Here is a 19,052-nt window from a genome sequence, read left to right as displayed (position 1 = left end):
AGCTATTTCAAATCAACTTTGAAAATGCTCATGTATAATAACTATTAATTAAAATAACCATAGGAGTACAACTAAAATGATCATTAAGGAAATACTTGAAGTGAAGTTAACATCATGATTCCAGTACAATGCTGAGCGTTGAGCCTTCAAGCTAACGTAAGGAACTACTCTGACAGAAGGGTTGCAGCTGGCCTTATGTAATTGAAATCTGTGAAAGGGTTTGCATTGGTCTTTGGGCTAGACGCTGGAGAAAACGTCAACGGCATGTCAGTCCATCGTTTGTCAAAGTTGGCAATGCAATGCTTCCCAGCAATTTCGGGACGGAAACTGGGTTGAATTTCCCTTGCCTCTAGTTTCCTCCAGTTGATTGACTTGAACCATTTGCATCGCTTTATTTCCTCGCTTCCACCAGGTCCATTTCCAAGGCGCTTACAAGCATCTTTATGCAGCAGCTAAAACAGCAGAAAACCAATTATCAATAATAATCAGTTCCTAAAAAAAAATTCGCCTGTTACCAAAATAAGGGTTAGCAAGGATCAGCCATTCAAGTTTCATCTTGAATCATAAAATAAAAGGGAAAGATCTAGACCGGATATGAACATTCATTCCATGCTATGTGAATTTTTTATGGAAGGAGATTCTAACAACCTGGTTTATAATCATGAATTAAACCAGAAAGACGCAAATAACTTTTGAGACTCAAGAACCAAAACATAAATTAAGGCTTTGAATATTTACCCCTTTCAACAGAGAATGTGCTTCACTAGAAAGGAATTTGGGCAGCTTCATCCTCTCCTTAACAATCTTTTGCTGAATTTTGTCTCTGCTTCCACCAGTAAAAGGAGGCTGCAAGAACAGAAAGCACCAGAAGTTAATGTTTAATTCCCACAACTGCGGTCACAAGAAAGCTCACAAGATGCACCTAAAAATGTTTAAACATATATTTTTTATGTTGTTGAGATATGTTCTTTAGAGACTTGCAATCCCATATAAAGGCCTAAGAAGTCATACATAGATGTTACAAAGTCATTGGCTACCAACTTTCACAATAAGTTTAGCTTCAGCAGTCAACCAAAGAAATCACTATCCTTATACCTTGACACGCTTATCTAAAATATCTAAATGTTCATCTAGTTTCTAATGTAGGCACTAGGCTGTACAGATCCATGCATCATCTAACACCAACATCAGAAACATGCAATATATGTGTACTCTATACCATCAGTTCTTTATAAAATTCATCATGATTAAGTTCATTAATGTCAACATTAAGGACCCGAAAGAAACCCAGTGTACCAAAAATTTGTAGAAGAAACTAAAGGAACATAAAGAGCAAATAATAAATGGTAAGTAAACCAGTGAAAGTAAGCATTATAACATTCAACAAAGTGACATTTGATACAAAGAGAAGGAAGCAGAAATATATATATATATATATATTTAAAAAGCACTTACCTTTCCAGTAAGCATTTCAAATAATAAAATACCAACACTCCACCAGTCTGCAGCCTTATCATGGCCCTTCCCCGTAATTATTTCTGGTGCCATGTATTCCACTGTTCCACATAATGAATTTGATCTTGTATTTTCGTCAAATTGCTTGGCCAGGCCAAAATCTGTCAATATTACCTAAAAAAAAAATGAAGATACACGATAAAGATTTAGTTAATGTTCCTGTTACAGCAAGCACAAATAAATATATATGATAGAGAGGGAGAAAATGTATACATGGCCATCACCATCCAAAAGAATATTTTCAGGTTTAAGATCCCTATGCATTACGCCATTTGCATGAAGGTGTGAAACCGCAGAAACAATCTCAGCAGCGTAGACACGAGCCAGATCCTCTCTGAAAAACAATGAAAACTACTAATCAACCATTTCTTGGCCATGTTATAATAACAAAAGACAAAGATTACAATGATACCTGAAAAGACCATGATGGTGAAGCTGAAAGAAGAGGTGCCCGCCATTAATGAAATCCAGAATTAGGTACAGCCTATACTTGGTCTGTAAAAGAACAGATAAGAATCATTAACCTAAGCTCTAAGGCATTAAAAAATTTTAGTTCCTTAGATGTCTGTTACAAGCATTTAAAAATAAATTCCAAAGATTAGATTCATTGAAGAGCTAGAATTACTTGAAATGAATATCTGAGCTGGACAATGAAAGGGTGATCAACTTTTGTTAAAATATCCCTCTCAGCTTTCATGTACTCTGCGTGATTCTTCTCCATTATCTTGTCTTTCCGCATAACCTTCATTGCATAAATTTCTGGTGTGCCCTTTTTCCTTACCTGATATACTTTTCCGAATGCACCTTGCCCAACCACCTTCAAAACCTCAAAATCCTCAATGCCTATGCTGATGACCTTCATGTGATCTCCATTAACATCTTTAAGGGACTTCTTATCATCACCATCATCTCCAACAGAGAGCTCCTCAACTTCACTGATACTTTCTTCCTTAATACTTTCTACTAGATCCACTGAATCGCCTACCTCGCAAAAACTGAGTTTGCTTAGCTTCAAGGATTGACTGACACGTGAAGAAGGGCCGAGCAAAGAATGCGATCGGCTGTAAACAATAGCTGGATCATCATAAACAATCTCAGTCACATCCGCAGCTGAAACAGTATTCTCTGGTTCACCACCACTGTCTTCTATTGAAACCTGAACTGGCAGGGGGCCAAACACATCAGAAAAATCTACTTCAACCTGGTCAGTTAAAACAGCTTCCAGTGGGCTTGCAGTAAATAGTAACCGAGCATCAAATGGTTTACATGTACGACCCTTGGTCAAACCAGATAACTGTGAGGAGACCATGTTACCAAAGAAGCAAATTGGCCGAAAAAAACACGATTGATGACCCCCCTGAAATGTCACCTAAGTGATGACTACAGCAGGACTCCTATCAATGGCCTTGAACAAGATAAAGGCGATAGGAGTTCCAAGAAACTTGGGAAGCAAGCAAAACAATAGCCAGAAGAAGAAGCTGCTCTTGTTTCCTGGTTTGCAGGAAACAGTGAAGACTCCAGTGGTTCTTGAACTCATGAAGATCATACAACAATATCTGCTACTCAAATTCACAAGAAGATCGTAAAATTAGCAGCAACAACAACAACAACAACAACAAAATAATAAAAAAGTATTTATTATCAAACAATTGATTCAATTATAAATGTTGGAAACAAAGATGATAAAGACAAACGAAAATCAAGACTTACGAAAAGAAAATTACCAGATCAAAAAATCAAAACAAAACACTCGGCATGTAAACAGAGTTGGAATTCCGAAGCATGCCAAATCATTTAAAAAAGTCCTTTTTTTTGGGGGGGGGGGGCGGGGGCTTAAACGGGAAAATGTTTACGATTTGAAATCCCTGCTTTTAACGTTTTCCGTAAATATGATGAATAAAAAAAAAAGGAATAATGGAAAGAGAAAACGTTTAGAGTTGTCCCATTCTCCAGAAAACTAAAATTCTGAAAAATGAACAAATCGTTGGTTATAGATATCTAAGATGAATCAATGAAGTGAAACTTGATAATAAAGATTAAAGAAACAGAAAAGCATGCAGAGAAATCAAGTAGTTGACGATCGAAATATTGATAAATTCAAAAAAAAAGGAAATCCAATAATTCAAGACGATGTATCTTAACAAATAAAAGCGCCATTGATTATAAAAAGATTTGGAAAGAGAGAGAAAAGGTTTACGTGAAAAGAAATTACCTGAGAGAGAGAAGGAGAAGGAAGAGGATGGCGAAGGGCAAAGGCAAAGCGGAAGCATAGATAGATAGAAGAATTTAAGTTGACAGTTGAAACAAGGAGACGCCGCCGTTTTTATTATAATATTAATAATGTGCTGTAAATAGACTTGCGTTGCATAAAATACAACTCTCCGCATCTTCTGAGTGGTTCATACAAACACGAATATGCTTTATTTATATACTTTATGATTGGCATAACGAAATTTTTGCGTTCCTTCTTGGGTGGCAGCCGTCAGTGTTACCCCAATTCCACCGCAAACCCCCTTCTGTTTATTCTTTTATATGTACCAGCTTTCACGGATCAAATTTTATTAATTTCAACATATTTTTTAATACAAAATTTTATAGAAATGTATATATTTTTAATTTACACGCAACTCCCACGATTTGAAATTCGAGGAATTCCATAATTTTTAGGAAAACAAGAATAAAAAAAGTCATAAATGGATGTGAGCACATAAATAAAGATATATTGATAATTGAGAGCTCTGATCTGAAATAAATCAAAATCTAAAATATTTTATGAGTGTTAATTTAAAGGAAAAACAAACACTAAAAAAGTTAATCTTGGGAAAGTCGTATTCAACATCTATTATGTGGGAAAAGAGAGTATTACTTCAACACCCCAAATTGAGATTCTCAAGCACTGGGGATTGCTTTTTAATATTTGGAATAGGTTTGGGTTGATTTTAATATCGGTATTTTATTTTTATTTATTTTTCCTAAAAAGAAAAAGAAAGTTGTGTGTAATTAAAAACTTTCTTCCAACTTGCAAACTCATGGTGAGATAATCAAGTGAAAAAAGAATGCACAAGTTCATCCATCCAATCCGTTATAATATTCATCCAACACAACACAAGAAATGTGAGAAAGCATTCACCAATGATCTCACGTCAAATGAGGAGTGTCTACTACCTAAGAACATTGAACAGCAGAAGAGAATCGAAGTCCACTAGCCGTGGCATGAAAACAATGGTCACAAACCCTAAACTTTTTATATTAAACGGGTGATTTTAAATATAAATGCGTTTACTTTCTGTAAAGATAAATGCAACAATAGAAAATTAGATATCGTGACTATGAGGTAAAAGATTTCACCCCACTATAGCTACCGTCCATTCAAAAACACTCTTAATCCACGAAATTTATTTGATACCAATAATTACTGAGTGAGTTAATTAGATCAAATACTTACAATTTTAACAATATTTAAAATCGAAAAAGAATGCACTTATCTAATTATTCATAAAATAATTTATTCGTGCATAACTACTTAAAAGACACATTATCACAATAATTATTTTCTACTTTAACTTGTAAGATATGAAATTTTTTAAGACAAGCAAGACAACGTCTGACTAAAACCTCAAGCAACAAGCCTTTCAAATCTCCAAGGTCAACGTGACCTCATCATCCCAACAAGTAAAATTACCTGTAAAGGATAAAAAGTTTCTTGCCTTAAATCAACTCAGACAAATTTGATTAAAAGAATTCAAAATATATATTTAATTTTAAAAATATATGAATATTAATATAAAAATGCATTTCTATTTTTATATTAACATTATCAACAGTAAAATAAGTCCGGTCCGAAATAATTAATTGAGCTATTTTTTAAACCCGAAGTGCAACCCAGTCATGGACAGCAATACTCAAGAGTACATGTGAATCTGACTCTAAGAAAGCAAATCAAATCTTCATAAAATTAGCATACTGGCTTGGACAAAATTAACGACGACAAGGGGAGTGACAAAAGTGGGGAGCAATTGGTTAAAAAGGAAAGCAAGAGGAGGAGGAGGAGGCAAGTGATGAAGAGGTCAAATATGGTGGCAAAGCAAGTAATAAGCATCCAATCTGCTTAAAGCTTAGGCTTTGTGTCTCAATTATGGGTAGATACCACCTCTGTCAGTACTTTGCTCTTCACATTCTTGTTATTATTATTGTTTTAATGCCAATTTTCAGCTCAATTTGGAATCTTGGGGTTGATTATATATCCTTCAATATTTCATCTCTAGGAGTATCTCAGTTTACTGCTGAGTTCCTTTGTTAATATTGCTTTTACCATTCACATTTTTGTCCCATAAAGCATAAAGCCAAAAAAATAAACTTCTATAAGAAAAGCAAGTACTATTTTGTGTGGAATTAGAAGTTGAAATTTTAACGTTTTGAATGCCAAAAAGTATGTATTTTCTTTTTCATATGGAAAATTTGTGCTTGAACATGATTTGCATTTTAGCCAATTCGTTTAATTTTTAGGGGCTTTTTATTATTTGCCTTGTTGAGTTTTAACAATTTTTCAGGAAACAAAAGTATGTATCAAAAATTACAACCAGAAGTGAACCAAGGTTATTTGTGCAAGTTGTTAATACATATGCTGTTGTTCCCGTGGTCGGTATTGGTTGTGGAGGTGAGGCCAAGCTTGCTTTCTGGGGAATCAGAAAGGTTTCTTTGACAAGATGTTGACAAGGTAATAGATTATGTTTTTTGTATTTTGCATTTAAATACTGCTATTCACAATCAAGTCTCTGGCTCATGTTTGATGTCTCTATAAGTCTGTCTTTAACCAAAATAGAGCCTGAGTCTGTAGGTCAAGGGTTATGCTTGCTTTTACTATTATTTCAACTTACTTTCCCTGCCCTGTAATTCTTCACTAGCAGTTTTCTTTTTCAGATAGTATGTAACTATGTTTCTTTGCTTTTAAAGGTTGGTGATGTTGGGCTTGTTGAAGATGAGACAGTGATAGAGAATGATTGGACTTGAGACTCTGGTAGGTTTTGCTCCACAAATATCTTATTTCACTGTTTCGATGTACATCTCATCATTTTTATCGGTATAAGTTGTTTATTATTCTGCCCCATGTTGAAGTTGCAATTTTCTTGCCTGGTATTGTGCTTTTTTGCAAAATTTCTGCTGTTTGATCCTATGAAATTCTCATGACTAGTTGCTCATTTGAAATAGAGTTGTATTGTTTCAGCTTGCAAGTTTCAGTTGCTTTAGAACATGGTCCCTTGATATAGAGACGTGAGTTGCAATCTGAGCCCAGCTTGCAACTGTTGACTGTGCACTAGAAACCCTTTCCATGGTTTTATTGATTTATGGATGAATGAGGTTGATATGCTAAATTCTCATCAGATATCAAAATTTCCCCTTTGTTATGGTTATTAGGAATTGCTTTTTCTTTTCTTTATTTTATATCTTAGATTATATATATCTGAGAGCTTAATTTCTGATGTTTGTTAGGTGGGATACAAAGTTGTAACTCCAGGACATCAAAACATTGGGAAGGGGGGACTACATATTTTATGCACTAGAAGCTCTCTGCTTATTTCATTGTGCTTTATATCATCTTATTATTTCATATGTCTCTAGGTGCGGGGCTATACTTTCAACATTAAATCAGGGGCTGTTGAATCTCTTGAGTTGGATTCTTTCGATCATTCATTCAAGTTCTGTAATTTCACTGTCATAATCAGATACGATTCCTGGTGAGCAGTACTTAGGCATTGCTTGTTGAGGATGTGCTGGAGGTTATGGCTAATACAGTAATATCAGGCTAGAAAGCTTAATATATCCGTACAACTTTTCTACTGCTGGGACAATGTAGCTTCTGTTGTCTTTGACCAACTGAATCGGGTTGTCCATATATGTAGAGTATAAAAATCCCATATCCATATGATGACTATGTGTTTTGATCCATGAGTTGGTTGTTACTTGTTCTTCTTTTTGAGACCTTTAGAAATAACTACTCCTAAGTTGTAGGCATCGTGGGAAACGTCTATTGCTATTTGGTGTTTAATGCATTTGTGCATCCACGTTCTGATTTCTGAAAAAAGAAGGAAAAAACAAAATTGTTGGCCCATGCAGGGATCGAACCTGCGACCTTCGCGTTATTAGCACGACGCTCTAACCAGCTGAGCTAATAGGCCAGTTGCTTCAATTTTTCAAATTACTACATATAACAGAATGAATTCTTGTCGTTATCAGATCCTACTATTATTCCATTCCCTCTGTTGGGAGAGGCAGACAAATACATCTAATTAGGCGCTCTTTGTTTTTTATTGTTGCGCAGCAATTTATTTAAAATTCAGATTTCATTTCAAAAACAAATTCAAATTAGAGGTGAATATGAAAATAATTTCAAATCAAGGCATGGGTTCTGTCTAATTTCACATTTCAAATAACTTATTTTACTTTTTTAAAATACTAAAGTAATAAAAACAGAAGTATATTTTGTCGTACAAGATATAAAAGGGTGTCTTTGTTTTCTTGGAGATGTCCCTTGTATTGCTTATCAACCGAATACTTATTAGGTTAAGTGATAAAACAATTAATATATAAAATTTTAAGTTCCAGTATTGTAAATTAGAAGAAAAAAAGGTTTATTAGGTTACTTTGATACCAATATAGAGCCTCTTACCATTTGTTTTAATGGAGAAATTTTTTTGGGGCGAGCGGGTTTATAAATTTATAGATGTGGAATGTTTACATTTTAAAAGTGAAAACTTTAGTTAAGAAATTTGAAGATCAAATTAATAGAATTTATAAACATGGAAGGTTAAGTCTATTGAATCATTTAGAATTAGGATCAAATAAAATATGTAAGTATTAAGAGTTAAATGTGTTATTATACTAATTAGAAAAATAATTTCCATTATCAATTTAACGATGAGTGACCAAAACAAGAACGAAATTAAACATTAATACTTAAATTGAAAATTTTTAAAGTTAAGAGTAACCAGACATAATTTGTATACCATTGGTAAAGTTTACCAATTAATTATATTTGTAAATAAAGTAATAGCCGTTAGCGCCTGCTTCTATTCAAATTCAAACCCTCCTTGTTTTTATCTGTCTCCTCTCCCTTTCCTTTTCTCACCACTCCCATTTGCTGCTTTCATTTTTTCGTAAAACAAAATCCCTAATCTCTACGAATGGCGACGCCTGAGATTCATGTCAGCGCACGTAAACCTCTCCAGCCAAAGAATACAGCTGCCGCCGATGTCAATTTCGTGGTGGTGATGAAGGAAGGCTCAAAGACTAAGCAAGTCAAGTCAAAGCCCAAGCAAGAGCACCGCCTGGACGATGTTTCAAACAAGGAGAACCTGAACCACCATCATCATCCCGTGACCGTTTACGCTACACCCACGAATAAGAAGAAGGTGGAGGCGGCGTTGGATTTAGATTCGTCGTTGGCGGAGGAGCTCAGCGCCATGAGGAAGAGACTGGAGCGGTTGAGGTTGGATAAGGAGAAGACGGAGAAGATGTTGAAAGAGAGGGAAGCTGTCTTGGATTCACAACTGAAGGAGATGGAGGACAGAGGTCAATTTCAGAAACAGCTCGAAATCGAGGTTGATAGATTGTTCAGATTAAAGGAGCTCAAATCTTATTGCATGGTAACTAGTTAAACCAAGGCAGCCTTAAAGAAATTAACAAAACAAGTAGTTCTCTTTTTTTCTTTTCCTTGCAAATTCATGGTTTGATTTTGAAACAGAGGATATCTCCAATAAAGTCACTGAGGGAGAGACAACAGGGTGGCAGGAAGAACAATGAAGTGCAATCACTGGTAAGTTGTTTTGAATTTGATTAAAACTAGCAATTGAACAGAGTAAACGATAAACATGAAACCCAGAATGTGATATCTTTCAATCTTCTTTTTCAGGATATAAAAGCTGCTGCAGAATGGGAGGCAGAATCCATGGATGAAAACACATTGCAGAGCCCAACTCCATCAGATTCATCTGAGTTTGTTGAAGAGAATAATAATGATTAATCATGTCCTTCCAAACCAAATCAAAGCTATCTCAGCTGTATGGTTTTGCTTTTTGCTTTTCATCACTTCTTTTTATTTGTCATTTTGAAAGGAAATACTATAATGTAAACTAATATTATTGATGGGAATTCAAATTCAGAGGCGCTCCTCTTTGAGTTTGACTTAAAGATTGTGCTTTTTAGCCTTTTTTTCTTTTGGTTAGGGCTCCACAATCCACAGCCGTTCCTGGTAATAAAGCCACATAAACAAACAACTTGCCAAAGCGGAAGAAAATGATACCAAAACCCTTTGGGGTATAAAAACAACCACAAATAAGAGCCTCCATTTACAACATTGTTGTTGGTACGATAAGAAATTAAGTAGGCCTAATTCTACAACTACCATTCTCCATACCCTTTAGAAACAAATAAAAACTACAGGAGTTGTTTTGATAAAAGAAAAAGAACAAGCATTAGCTACTTAACATGAAATGAATGCCTCATGCCATCCAAGCTCATCTTTCCACCAGTTGAGCCTCGGTTTTTGAGATGAGCGAGAGATGGAAGCACCTAAGTTGTGGAACAGCTGAGTTATGGTTTTTGCACAATCATCCCTCAAAGTTATCCCTATCAAAGTCCCAATAGCAGAAAAATATGAATGAAAGATGAATTCTAAAGTTAATGACCACAAACTCCTCATAAACAGAGTGAAGCAACCAAGATGATCAACACTACATCTCTGGATTTCACTAACAGAATTTCCAATGGTTGTTGCAGTTGACACACGTAACATAGGTTGTCATAGGTTCATCTGCACTCCTTGTCTGCATTTGATAGTAAGTGGTCTTGCGTTGACCACAACGACCGCACTTAAATTGATCTGTCGTGGCCTTTGGCGCAACACCTCGCTCGCAATCAAATAAAGCTTTTTCTTTAATTTCATTAATTTCACGTTGCCTTTGTTCACTTGCCATTTCCTCTGGGGTCATTGTAATAAGCCCTTCTGGTTTCACTTCTCCGAGAAGAACCTTTCTCCTTAAATCTGGGTTGTTTGGATCCTTAATGTTGAACATTATAGATCTGTACTTAAATTTCTGAGCCCCATTTGATTTACCCATCTTCTCAAACATCACAGATTCTACAGACACAGCAACTCTGATGGGATCGCAAGCATTCACTTGATCAAGCATGCCCCCATCAACCTCATTCGGGACTTTAGACAAGGCCTCTACAAGAATCTCCCTAAATTTGTCACGCACAGGATCGTTACATTTGACCATTGATGTCAGCTTTGGTGGACCAGCAGGTGGTTGCGATGATTTCTTTACATTCGGTGATTGTCTGTCATCCTTACAAATCTTTTCAACCTTACCCATCTCTCCCCGATCTGTCTTCTTGGCCATTGCAACATCTCCATTTGCTTCCCTCTTCTCAACTTTGACAGATTTTACTGAATTATCTTTAGATACTTTCTCAGCCTTTACATTTTCTGTATTGGAGAGCTTTTCAGACTTCACGGCACTTGGCTTTGGAAGTTTCTCCGACTTAATGGCACTACTGGTGCCATTTTTCTTACTCTTGGTAGTCTCCTCGATAACAACCTTTTTCCACAGTTCAAGCAAGTCAGAAGCCACAGTTTGAATCTTCTCCCTGGGATGCTTAGTGAGAGGTCGAAGCCTTTTCCCAACCTGTAATATATATAGGGGATCAATTTTTCTTAAGTTTACAGATTCAACGACATACACATAACAAGATACGTAACAACATGGAGAAGAAGGTTATATCGAAACCATGATCGTAAAGCTATCAAACAACCTGTTTTTCATTCATTAAAATTCTGAAATTACAAGACAGAATAGCTTGTAACAGGCTCAATAGTTAACAAAATAGGATGGTAGAAAGGTGGATGGAGAATAAAGGAAAGAAACACTTTACTAACATTAAGTTTGAGGGCCTACCTAAAATTTTCAAAAAAAAATTAGGGGCTTAATAAGAATTTTTATAAATTTTAGGGGTTTATTTTTTTTTATTTTTTTTGAAGATGAATGAAAATTTTCAAAAATTTTGGAAGCTCTAATTAAATTTTTTAAAACTTTTGAAAGGTTGAACTAAAAATTTATAAAAAATTTGAGAAAGCTTAATTAAAATATTTGAAAATTTTAAAGTGTATAATAAAAAAATTGGGAAATTTGGGGGCATGAGGTTCCGCCCCTAGGGAGAAAAGTGAGAAGAAACGAAATGTGATGGCGTGTGATTTGCCCACCAAGCCAGGATTGATTTGATTGGTTATTTTATACTTAACTATCAATCCTCCCACTATGACCTCCCTAATCTTTGATTAAAAATAATATATTTGACTAATTGAGAAAACCCTATCCCCTACACTTCTCTACCATAAAAGAGGAGCCTTCCTCTGGGAATAACCATATACATCTTAAATGCTCCTACATTTAGCAAATGCAGCAGCGCCATTCATCTGTCCCACAATCTAAAAGCCGAAATCAAAATATTTATAAACTGCACTCCTCCTTTGCTACCATTTCAAGAGAAAAGAAAAAGCTAATTTCTCAACCATGCAGATAAAGGAATTAATTTTCTCTCCTAATCTACTGTCACAAAATGAAAGCAAAGAAAAGCCCAGCTATAAGAATGTTGATTCATGAGAATTCAAATAAATAAAGAAATCTATATTAATGGAATGCGGATGAAAAGAGAAAAAAAAAAACCTGAGTAGAAACAAGAATATCGTAAGAGACAGGAAAAGCCCTGAGCTGCTTCAAGGCATCGACGCATCGGGAAACCTCGGAAACGGCGTCGGAGGCAGCGGCTAAATCAGCCGCTTTCTTGGCAGCTTCGAACAAATCCACCAGCTCCCTCTCCATTCGCCAAAATAAACCTAGAGTTCTAAACTTAAAAAAGAAAGATAAGAGAAGCTATGCTTCACATTTTATAAGGATGCTTTGAGATAGACCGAAGCCAACAAGATGAAGGACACAAGTGGTGTTTTGGACTTTCTGGTTTAGTTTAATTGGACCGGAACTGGGTCAACATCAAGGCAGAAACTTTGGGGGAAGGTTTCTTGAAATACGGATTATCGTTCTCAGACGTCCCTTGATCTGAAGGGAACCGACGGTCTCTCATCATTTGGGCTTCCTTCTACACTACTGGGCTGTTACATCTGTTTTAAGACTCTCCTAGTATTAGTAATCAATTAAGATAAAAATATAAATATATAATCCCCAAAATAATTATAAAATTAATGGAAATTTTTATAGAATAAATATTTTTTGTTATTTAAAAGATTAAAAATATGGATTTAATGATTAAACAACGATAAAGTTTATAAAAGTGATATTTTCTAAACAACCGTTAAATTCATCTGCGGTTCTCTGGCACGTTTTTTCATCTGTCTTTATTGACACGGTTTTCTAGTTTTTGCTTGGTTTTTCAAATCGAGATAGTACATCAATGGAGGATAAGATGGCGAATCTGAATCTTAATGACGAGGAGGAAGAGGCTTTTCAGAAGGAAACGACGGAATCTAAAGAAGATTTTCACTTTTGTTTAGTTGGCAATTGCTTGACAAATAGTGTGGTCCATTTTTCGTCTTTGAGAAACACCATGACTGATTTATAGCATCCTATTGGGGGCATTGCTATTATTGATCTAGGCAAGAAGCGTTATTTGTTTAAATTTTTTTATGAAGTTTATCTGAATAGGGTTATAGAAGGAATGCCATGGTTTTTCAATAACCATTTATTGATGATGCACAAGTTACAGACAGGAGAGGATCCGCTAACATTGCCTCTCAACAATGTTGAGTTTTGGGTCCAAATCCATGACTTGCCACCGGGCCTTATGTCAGAAACAATGGCACGACGATTTGGATCTTTCTTGGGGGATTTTTTTTGTCTATGATACAAGGGTTCCTTCTCTAGGGATGAAGCAGTACATGAGGCTAAAGGTTTGCTTAGATGTGCGATTGGCCTTTAAACAGAAAAAGAAGGTTATGTTGGGTGACTGAAAGTTTTATGCTAGGTTTCAATATGAAAAACTTAACATGTTTTGTTTCATCTGTGGAAAACTTGGTCACGGTGAAAGTTTCTATCTGGTGAGGGTAAGGGTGGATTCATCACAGATTGTTTTCAGATGGGATATTACTTTGCGAGCTCCAACAAGAAAGGGTCCGATGGGAGTTAGCTGTTGGTTGCGCAAATTAGATAGAACGAGGAGTCAAAGTCTGGATAAGGAAAAGGAACCTATCTTGTGCAATTTTGGGGATTTTCTAGGGAATCTTTATCCTAATATAATCAATCAGGTTCCACTAATGAAGGGATATTGTTGGGAATCCATGGCATTACTACGAAGGGATTTGGGCCTAGTGGTTTTGAGCCATCTATTGCTGGGCTTATGGAGATATGATCATATGATGAAACTAGACCTATCCAAGCAGAAGACGGGAAGAAAAGACAATGGACGTTGGGAAGCACATCCAAAGTTTTACTTCCAAGAGAAACCGCAGTGCCAAACGACAATGAAGTGGCATCAACTGGATCTGTTAGGCAGGGCAGCTAGCCACAATGAAAACTTTTAGTTGGAACGTTTGTGGGTTGGGGAAGCATAGAAAATTCATCGTCTTAGGAATAAACTGATAGAAGTCCATCCCCAACTTTTGTTTCTGATGGAACACAAAATCAGTACAAGAAGGATGGAAAGTGTTAGGATGAAACGTGGTTTTCCAAATGGTATCGATGTAGGAGCTGAGGTATCTAAAGGAGGTTTATCATTAGGTTGGAGGCAACATGATATGGTCATTTTACAGAGTTATTCGCAGCACTATATAGATGTAGTGGTTTATGAAGAACAAGACAGTTTGATATGGCATTTTACTGATTTTTATGGGCATCTAGATGAAAGATTCAAGAGTAACACTTAAGAGCTTCTTCGTCAGTTGGGTCAAGATAAAGCTCTCATGTGGTTAGTTGTTGGGGATTTCAATGAGATTGCTTTCTTTTTTGAGAAGAAGGGTGTTTGTATCTATACGGAGAAAAATATGGAAGCTTTTCGCATTGCTTTACTTGATTATGATCTTAGTGATTTGGGTTTTACGGGGAGATGATTCACTTGGGAGAGAGGCTAATTTGCTGCAAACAATATTCGGGAAAGACTTGATAGGGGGTTGCAAACTCGTCGCAGTGGAGTAAGTTTCTAGAATTTTCTATTGCACATTTGAACCATTCTTTTTCTTACCATTGCCTGGTTTTGATGGATACAAGAGGTCGAAGTAACACAAGGCATGGGAAAGGAAAAATGAAATTTAGATTCGATGCTGGCTGGTGTCTAGAGGAGTCGTGTGAGAATAAAATTCGGGATTATTAGGCATCAGTAACAGAAAACTTGTCTGCAAAGTTTGAGGGGTTGGGAAAGAAGCTACAAATTTAGAGTTGTACAATTAAGAGAGAACAAGATGCCCATAAAAGAAGGTTAGAGGACAGAGTGAAAGAGTTATATGCAAAAATTTCGGATGAAAATATTCTTGTTGAATTGACGAAAATTCAACTTGGTTTGAATCTAGAGACGGACAAGAAGGAAATCTTTTAAAAACAAAGATCATGCATCAATTGGCTTACTAATGGTGATCGGAACATTACCTTTTTTCATAAGATGGGTACAGAGAGGAAACAACGTAATGCTATTAGGGGCCTTGAGGATGATGTAGGGCGCTAGATTTCTGAAGAAGATGAGATCATGAGACTGGCCATATGCTATTTCCGTAACTTATTCACGACTTCAGAAGCAGGGGTTGCATCGAAAATATACGGTATTGTTAAAAGGAGAATTTCAAATGAGCTGAGTGACAATATAATGCACCCATTTAGAGAGGAGGAAATATGGGTTGCTGTCAAGGATATGGCTCCTCTTAAAGCTCCAGGAATTGATGGTTTCTTGACTTTGTTTTATAAAAAATATTGGCATATTTTTGGAATAGATGCCGTGTTGTATTGCCTTGTTGTGCTTAAAGATGAGATAGGGCTTTTTTGTAAAACTAATCCAAAAAAATTAATTAATTACATAAATAACCTATTTTTTTGATAAAATACGAAAATAACCTAAAATCTACAGTAAAAGTTGGTGGAGCCAAAGTGTTTGGCGCCACCAACATGCCACGTCAGCAATCTACATAAAAAATCAATTTTTTGGTAGAGTCATCTAGAATGGCGCCACTTGTATAAATACTACAGAAATACTACTATTTTTTTAAAAAATAGGAGACTTTAAGTAAATTTACCTTTTTTAGTGGAGCCAAATAATTTGGTGCCACCAAATTCCAAGACCCTATCCTATTCTGCTACCTATGCAAACAGTCTGAATTTTTTTTTTCATTTGTTCCTTTTTCTGATTCTTTTTTTCATTTCTTTGTCCTTTTTCGTTTTTTATTTTGTCTTTTATTTACTTTTTTACTTTTTTTATTTATTTGTCCTTTATTTGTTTTATTTATTTGTTTATTATTGGTTTTATAATATTTTAAATGTTTTATACTATTATTTTTAAAATTTTAAATATATTTTAATATTATAAAACATTTAAAATATATTATTTTAAAGATATGACCTTTCAAATTTATTATTTGGTTTATAATATTTTTAATGTATATTTTAAATATTTTAAAATTATTTTTAAAAATTTTAAAATTATTTTAAAAATTATTATTTTAATTTTAAAGATATTCAAACATTTTTTAAATTATATTAAAATTTAAAAATAATAAAATGGCTCCACCACTTTATTATAAGTGTAGTTTTTTAAAATATGTTTTTTAATATAAAAATTTAAAATTTAAAATTTTATTTTGGTGGAGCCATTCTTCTCCACCTATTGGTTCTCTAGCATATATAGAATGGTGAAATTGTTGTATTTAGCAGGAGAGTTCAAAAATTCTTTTGAAGGTGAATCACGAGATGTTTTTAGTGTACATTCTTTTTTATGTGAAATTGTAGAAGGTGATGTTGGTTGTGTATTTCAAGGTCAGCAAAGAGTAAGGTTGCGGTTGAAAAAAATGTGAAGCTAGCAGAAATGAAAAGGAAGATTCGTGCGAAAATAGCTATCCGTTGTGGAAGAGCGATGTCCAGGTTATTTTACAAGTTTCCAATCTTTATAGCTTTGTTGAAATTTTGTGAGATGCAACTGTTAGATGATGATGACTTGGGCATTATGATGGAAATATGGTGGTCGAATAGGAGTGAGAACCCCCAACCAGTTGAGTTATTTGCTGAGTTAGCGGACTTAGAACTTGTTGAGAATGTTAGTCCAATAAGTCAACATCGCAAATTTAACTTTGATCTTAATGTCGGATGGACAAACCAATTAGAAAGCAGAGGGACATCGCAGATACTCGAAAATCCAAATTATGGTGGGAGTTCGAATAACAACCCTACCCTCAGTCCCCGTCTACAAATACATCTAGAGGTGATAATAAGTACAAAAGCAGACATCGAAGAAAGGACCAATAATGGTGAAGTTTCTAATTAGGAGGTTGAAGATTTTAGTGACCCCGATGTTGATGAGGTTCCGGACGATATCGATGATAAAGGCCTAGAGGAGGTTAAAGATGTTCATGGCCCTTCATTCAGTAACCCGAGTCATGGTATTATTTTATGAAATGAACCTGGGTGCGACATGTTGAATGTAGATCTAGATGCAGTGCATGCATTCGAGTTCCTTGAGTATGCCGGTATAGTACCTGCTCATAAATTAGCGTCAAATTCGCAGTTAGAGGAGTTGTTCATTGGGCAACGGTTCGAGAACAATACGGACTGTGTGTTTTCCATCAAACAGTACAACATGAATTTGTCGATTGATTACAAGGTTTCCAAGTCTACATCAACATTATATGTTGGGGAATGTTAGAGAGTCGGCGATGGGTGTGGTTGGTGGGTTCGGGTTGTATTTATACAGAGGACTCAATAATGGCAAATACGAAAATTAGAAGGGTGTCATACATGCACTGTCGCACGTATGCCTCAAGACCACCGGAAATTGGATGCCAAAAGTATTTACAACTGCATCATGCCACTAGTGAAATATAACTCAATCATTCTTGTGTTGGCATTGATTGCGGACATGAAAGCCTGATTTTAGTACAGAGTGTCATACAGGAAAGCATAGTGGGTGAAACAAATAGCCATGCAACAATTGCACCGCGACTGTGATGAGTCATACAATAAACTTTAGGGTTGGATTTCAACGATGGTGGAGTACGTCTCAGGAACTGTCGTGGACTTGCAAACCTTGCCTTATAAAAGCCCGAATGGACAATTAGAACTTGGGAAAAGAGTTTTTCGACGACTATTCTGGACTTTCGATCCTTGTGTTAGGACCTTCTCCCACTACAAACCGTTAGTACAAGTTGATGGAACATAAGTTTATGGAAAATACGCACAGATACTTCTGATTGCGGTTGTACAAGACGTTAATGGAAATGTACTACCGATCACTGTCGCCATCGTGGAGTCAGAGAACTCCGAATCGTAGGCATATTTCATTCGAAACTTACAAAGGCATGTTGTCAGACAAGACAACATTTGCATTATCTCTGACAGATCGAAGGGCCTTGTTGCTGCGATTCGACAATCCGAGGTTCCATAGAGGTCCGTCTATTATATTCATCACATCGTTGTCAACTTTCACAATGAGTACAAGAACAAAGACTGGCGCAAAAGAATCGTGAACATGGGTAAAAATATCGTATTTAAATTCGTATTTGTAAATATTTCAAGTTTATTTCTTAATTGGAATGGTAATGTGTTTTATCAAAATACTTACGTAGGAGATGAGCTTGAAGCACACCGGTTCAGACATAAGTTGGAGAGGTTAGAGACTGATACGGCGGGGTCCAAACCTCCTCTCAGACAGTGGTTGGGTAGCATGTGGCCGTGGCAATGGGCCCAATATTTTGACAAGGGGTATTGATACGGTCATATGATGACCAACCTCGTTGAGGCCGTTAACTTCGTCTTGAGGTGTACGTGTCACTTGCTAATTTCAATGATTTTTTCAGCCATATTTTACAAGCTAGTAACCTTAATGCCAAAAATAGGGTTGAAACAAGCAAAATAGTTGGAGGCAGAACACACGCACGTCGAAAATATCAGGGACACCATGAAAAAGAACACTCAAAGGGATATGTCGATGAATGCAGAACTATATTCTCGAAACTTGGAAACTTTTTGAGTGGCAGAGTACATCAGTTGTCAGTCAAGATGTTCCAAACACTACAGTACCCATGTGCACATGTGCTACCTACAGTTTGAATGTCAAACAATATATTGACAATGTGTACACACTCGAACATATGTTGCGTTTTTGGGGTAACTAGTTCCCTGTATTAAGGGATGTATTGACATGGGAACTGCAACCGCCTTAGTTCGAGATGTTTTCAGATCAGTCACTACGTAGGAAAGTCAAAGGTTGACCGATAACAACGAGGATTCGGAACGACATGGATATCAGAGAACAGGAAAGTCAAAGTTAATATTCAC

The 19,052-nt window shown here is 35.8% G+C and overlaps 3 protein-coding genes and 1 non-coding gene across 5 annotated transcripts; 1 reads left to right on the top strand and 3 right to left on the bottom strand.

Annotated features, from left to right (window-relative positions):
• Positions 1 to 5: 5 nt before the first annotated feature.
• On the bottom strand, positions 6 to 3,828 carry LOC105777876 (serine/threonine-protein kinase AtPK2/AtPK19). Of its 2 annotated transcripts, none has more exons than XM_012601370.2 (7): positions 3,728 to 3,828; positions 2,141 to 3,074; positions 1,928 to 2,010; positions 1,729 to 1,849; positions 1,456 to 1,629; positions 739 to 846; positions 6 to 452 (listed from the first exon to the last, which is right to left on the bottom strand). In XM_012601370.2, exons 2-7 carry the CDS (start codon positions 2,822 to 2,824, stop codon positions 165 to 167), a joined length of 1,458 nt encoding a protein of 485 aa, XP_012456824.1. In that variant the 5' UTR covers positions 2,825 to 3,074; positions 3,728 to 3,828; the 3' UTR covers positions 6 to 164. The 2 variants fall into 2 exon arrangements, with proteins under 2 accessions (XP_012456824.1, XP_012456823.1); XM_012601369.2 differs by having other exon boundaries at positions 2,141 to 3,071; positions 3,728 to 3,812.
• A 3,789-nt stretch (positions 3,829 to 7,617) lies between these two features.
• On the bottom strand, positions 7,618 to 7,691 carry TRNAI-AAU (transfer RNA isoleucine (anticodon AAU)). The gene has a single exon. It is a non-coding gene; the product is annotated as a tRNA-Ile (tRNA).
• An 894-nt stretch (positions 7,692 to 8,585) lies between these two features.
• LOC105777279 (uncharacterized) lies at positions 8,586 to 9,702 on the top strand. Its single transcript, XM_012600441.2, has 3 exons — positions 8,586 to 9,158; positions 9,257 to 9,328; positions 9,425 to 9,702. The coding sequence occupies exons 1-3, from the start codon at positions 8,697 to 8,699 to the stop codon at positions 9,533 to 9,535; spliced, it is 645 nt and encodes a 214-aa protein (XP_012455895.1). The 5' UTR covers positions 8,586 to 8,696; the 3' UTR covers positions 9,536 to 9,702.
• Positions 9,703 to 9,808: 106 nt separating this feature from the next.
• LOC105777278 (transcription elongation factor TFIIS) lies at positions 9,809 to 15,391 on the bottom strand. The gene is made up of 3 exons (XM_012600440.2): positions 15,165 to 15,391; positions 12,240 to 12,691; positions 9,809 to 11,201 (listed from the first exon to the last, which is right to left on the bottom strand). The coding sequence occupies exons 2-3, from the start codon at positions 12,393 to 12,395 to the stop codon at positions 10,263 to 10,265; spliced, it is 1,095 nt and encodes a 364-aa protein (XP_012455894.1). The 5' UTR covers positions 12,396 to 12,691; positions 15,165 to 15,391; the 3' UTR covers positions 9,809 to 10,262.
• Positions 15,392 to 19,052: the final 3,661 nt, after the last annotated feature.

The sequence above is a fragment of the Gossypium raimondii genome, chromosome 10 (assembly GCF_025698545.1).
Source record: "Gossypium raimondii isolate GPD5lz chromosome 10, ASM2569854v1, whole genome shotgun sequence".
Taxonomy (NCBI): domain Eukaryota; kingdom Viridiplantae; phylum Streptophyta; class Magnoliopsida; order Malvales; family Malvaceae; genus Gossypium; species Gossypium raimondii.
The sequence above is the reverse complement of the archived record's forward strand: the minus strand, read 5'-3'. Positions and strand labels throughout refer to the sequence as shown.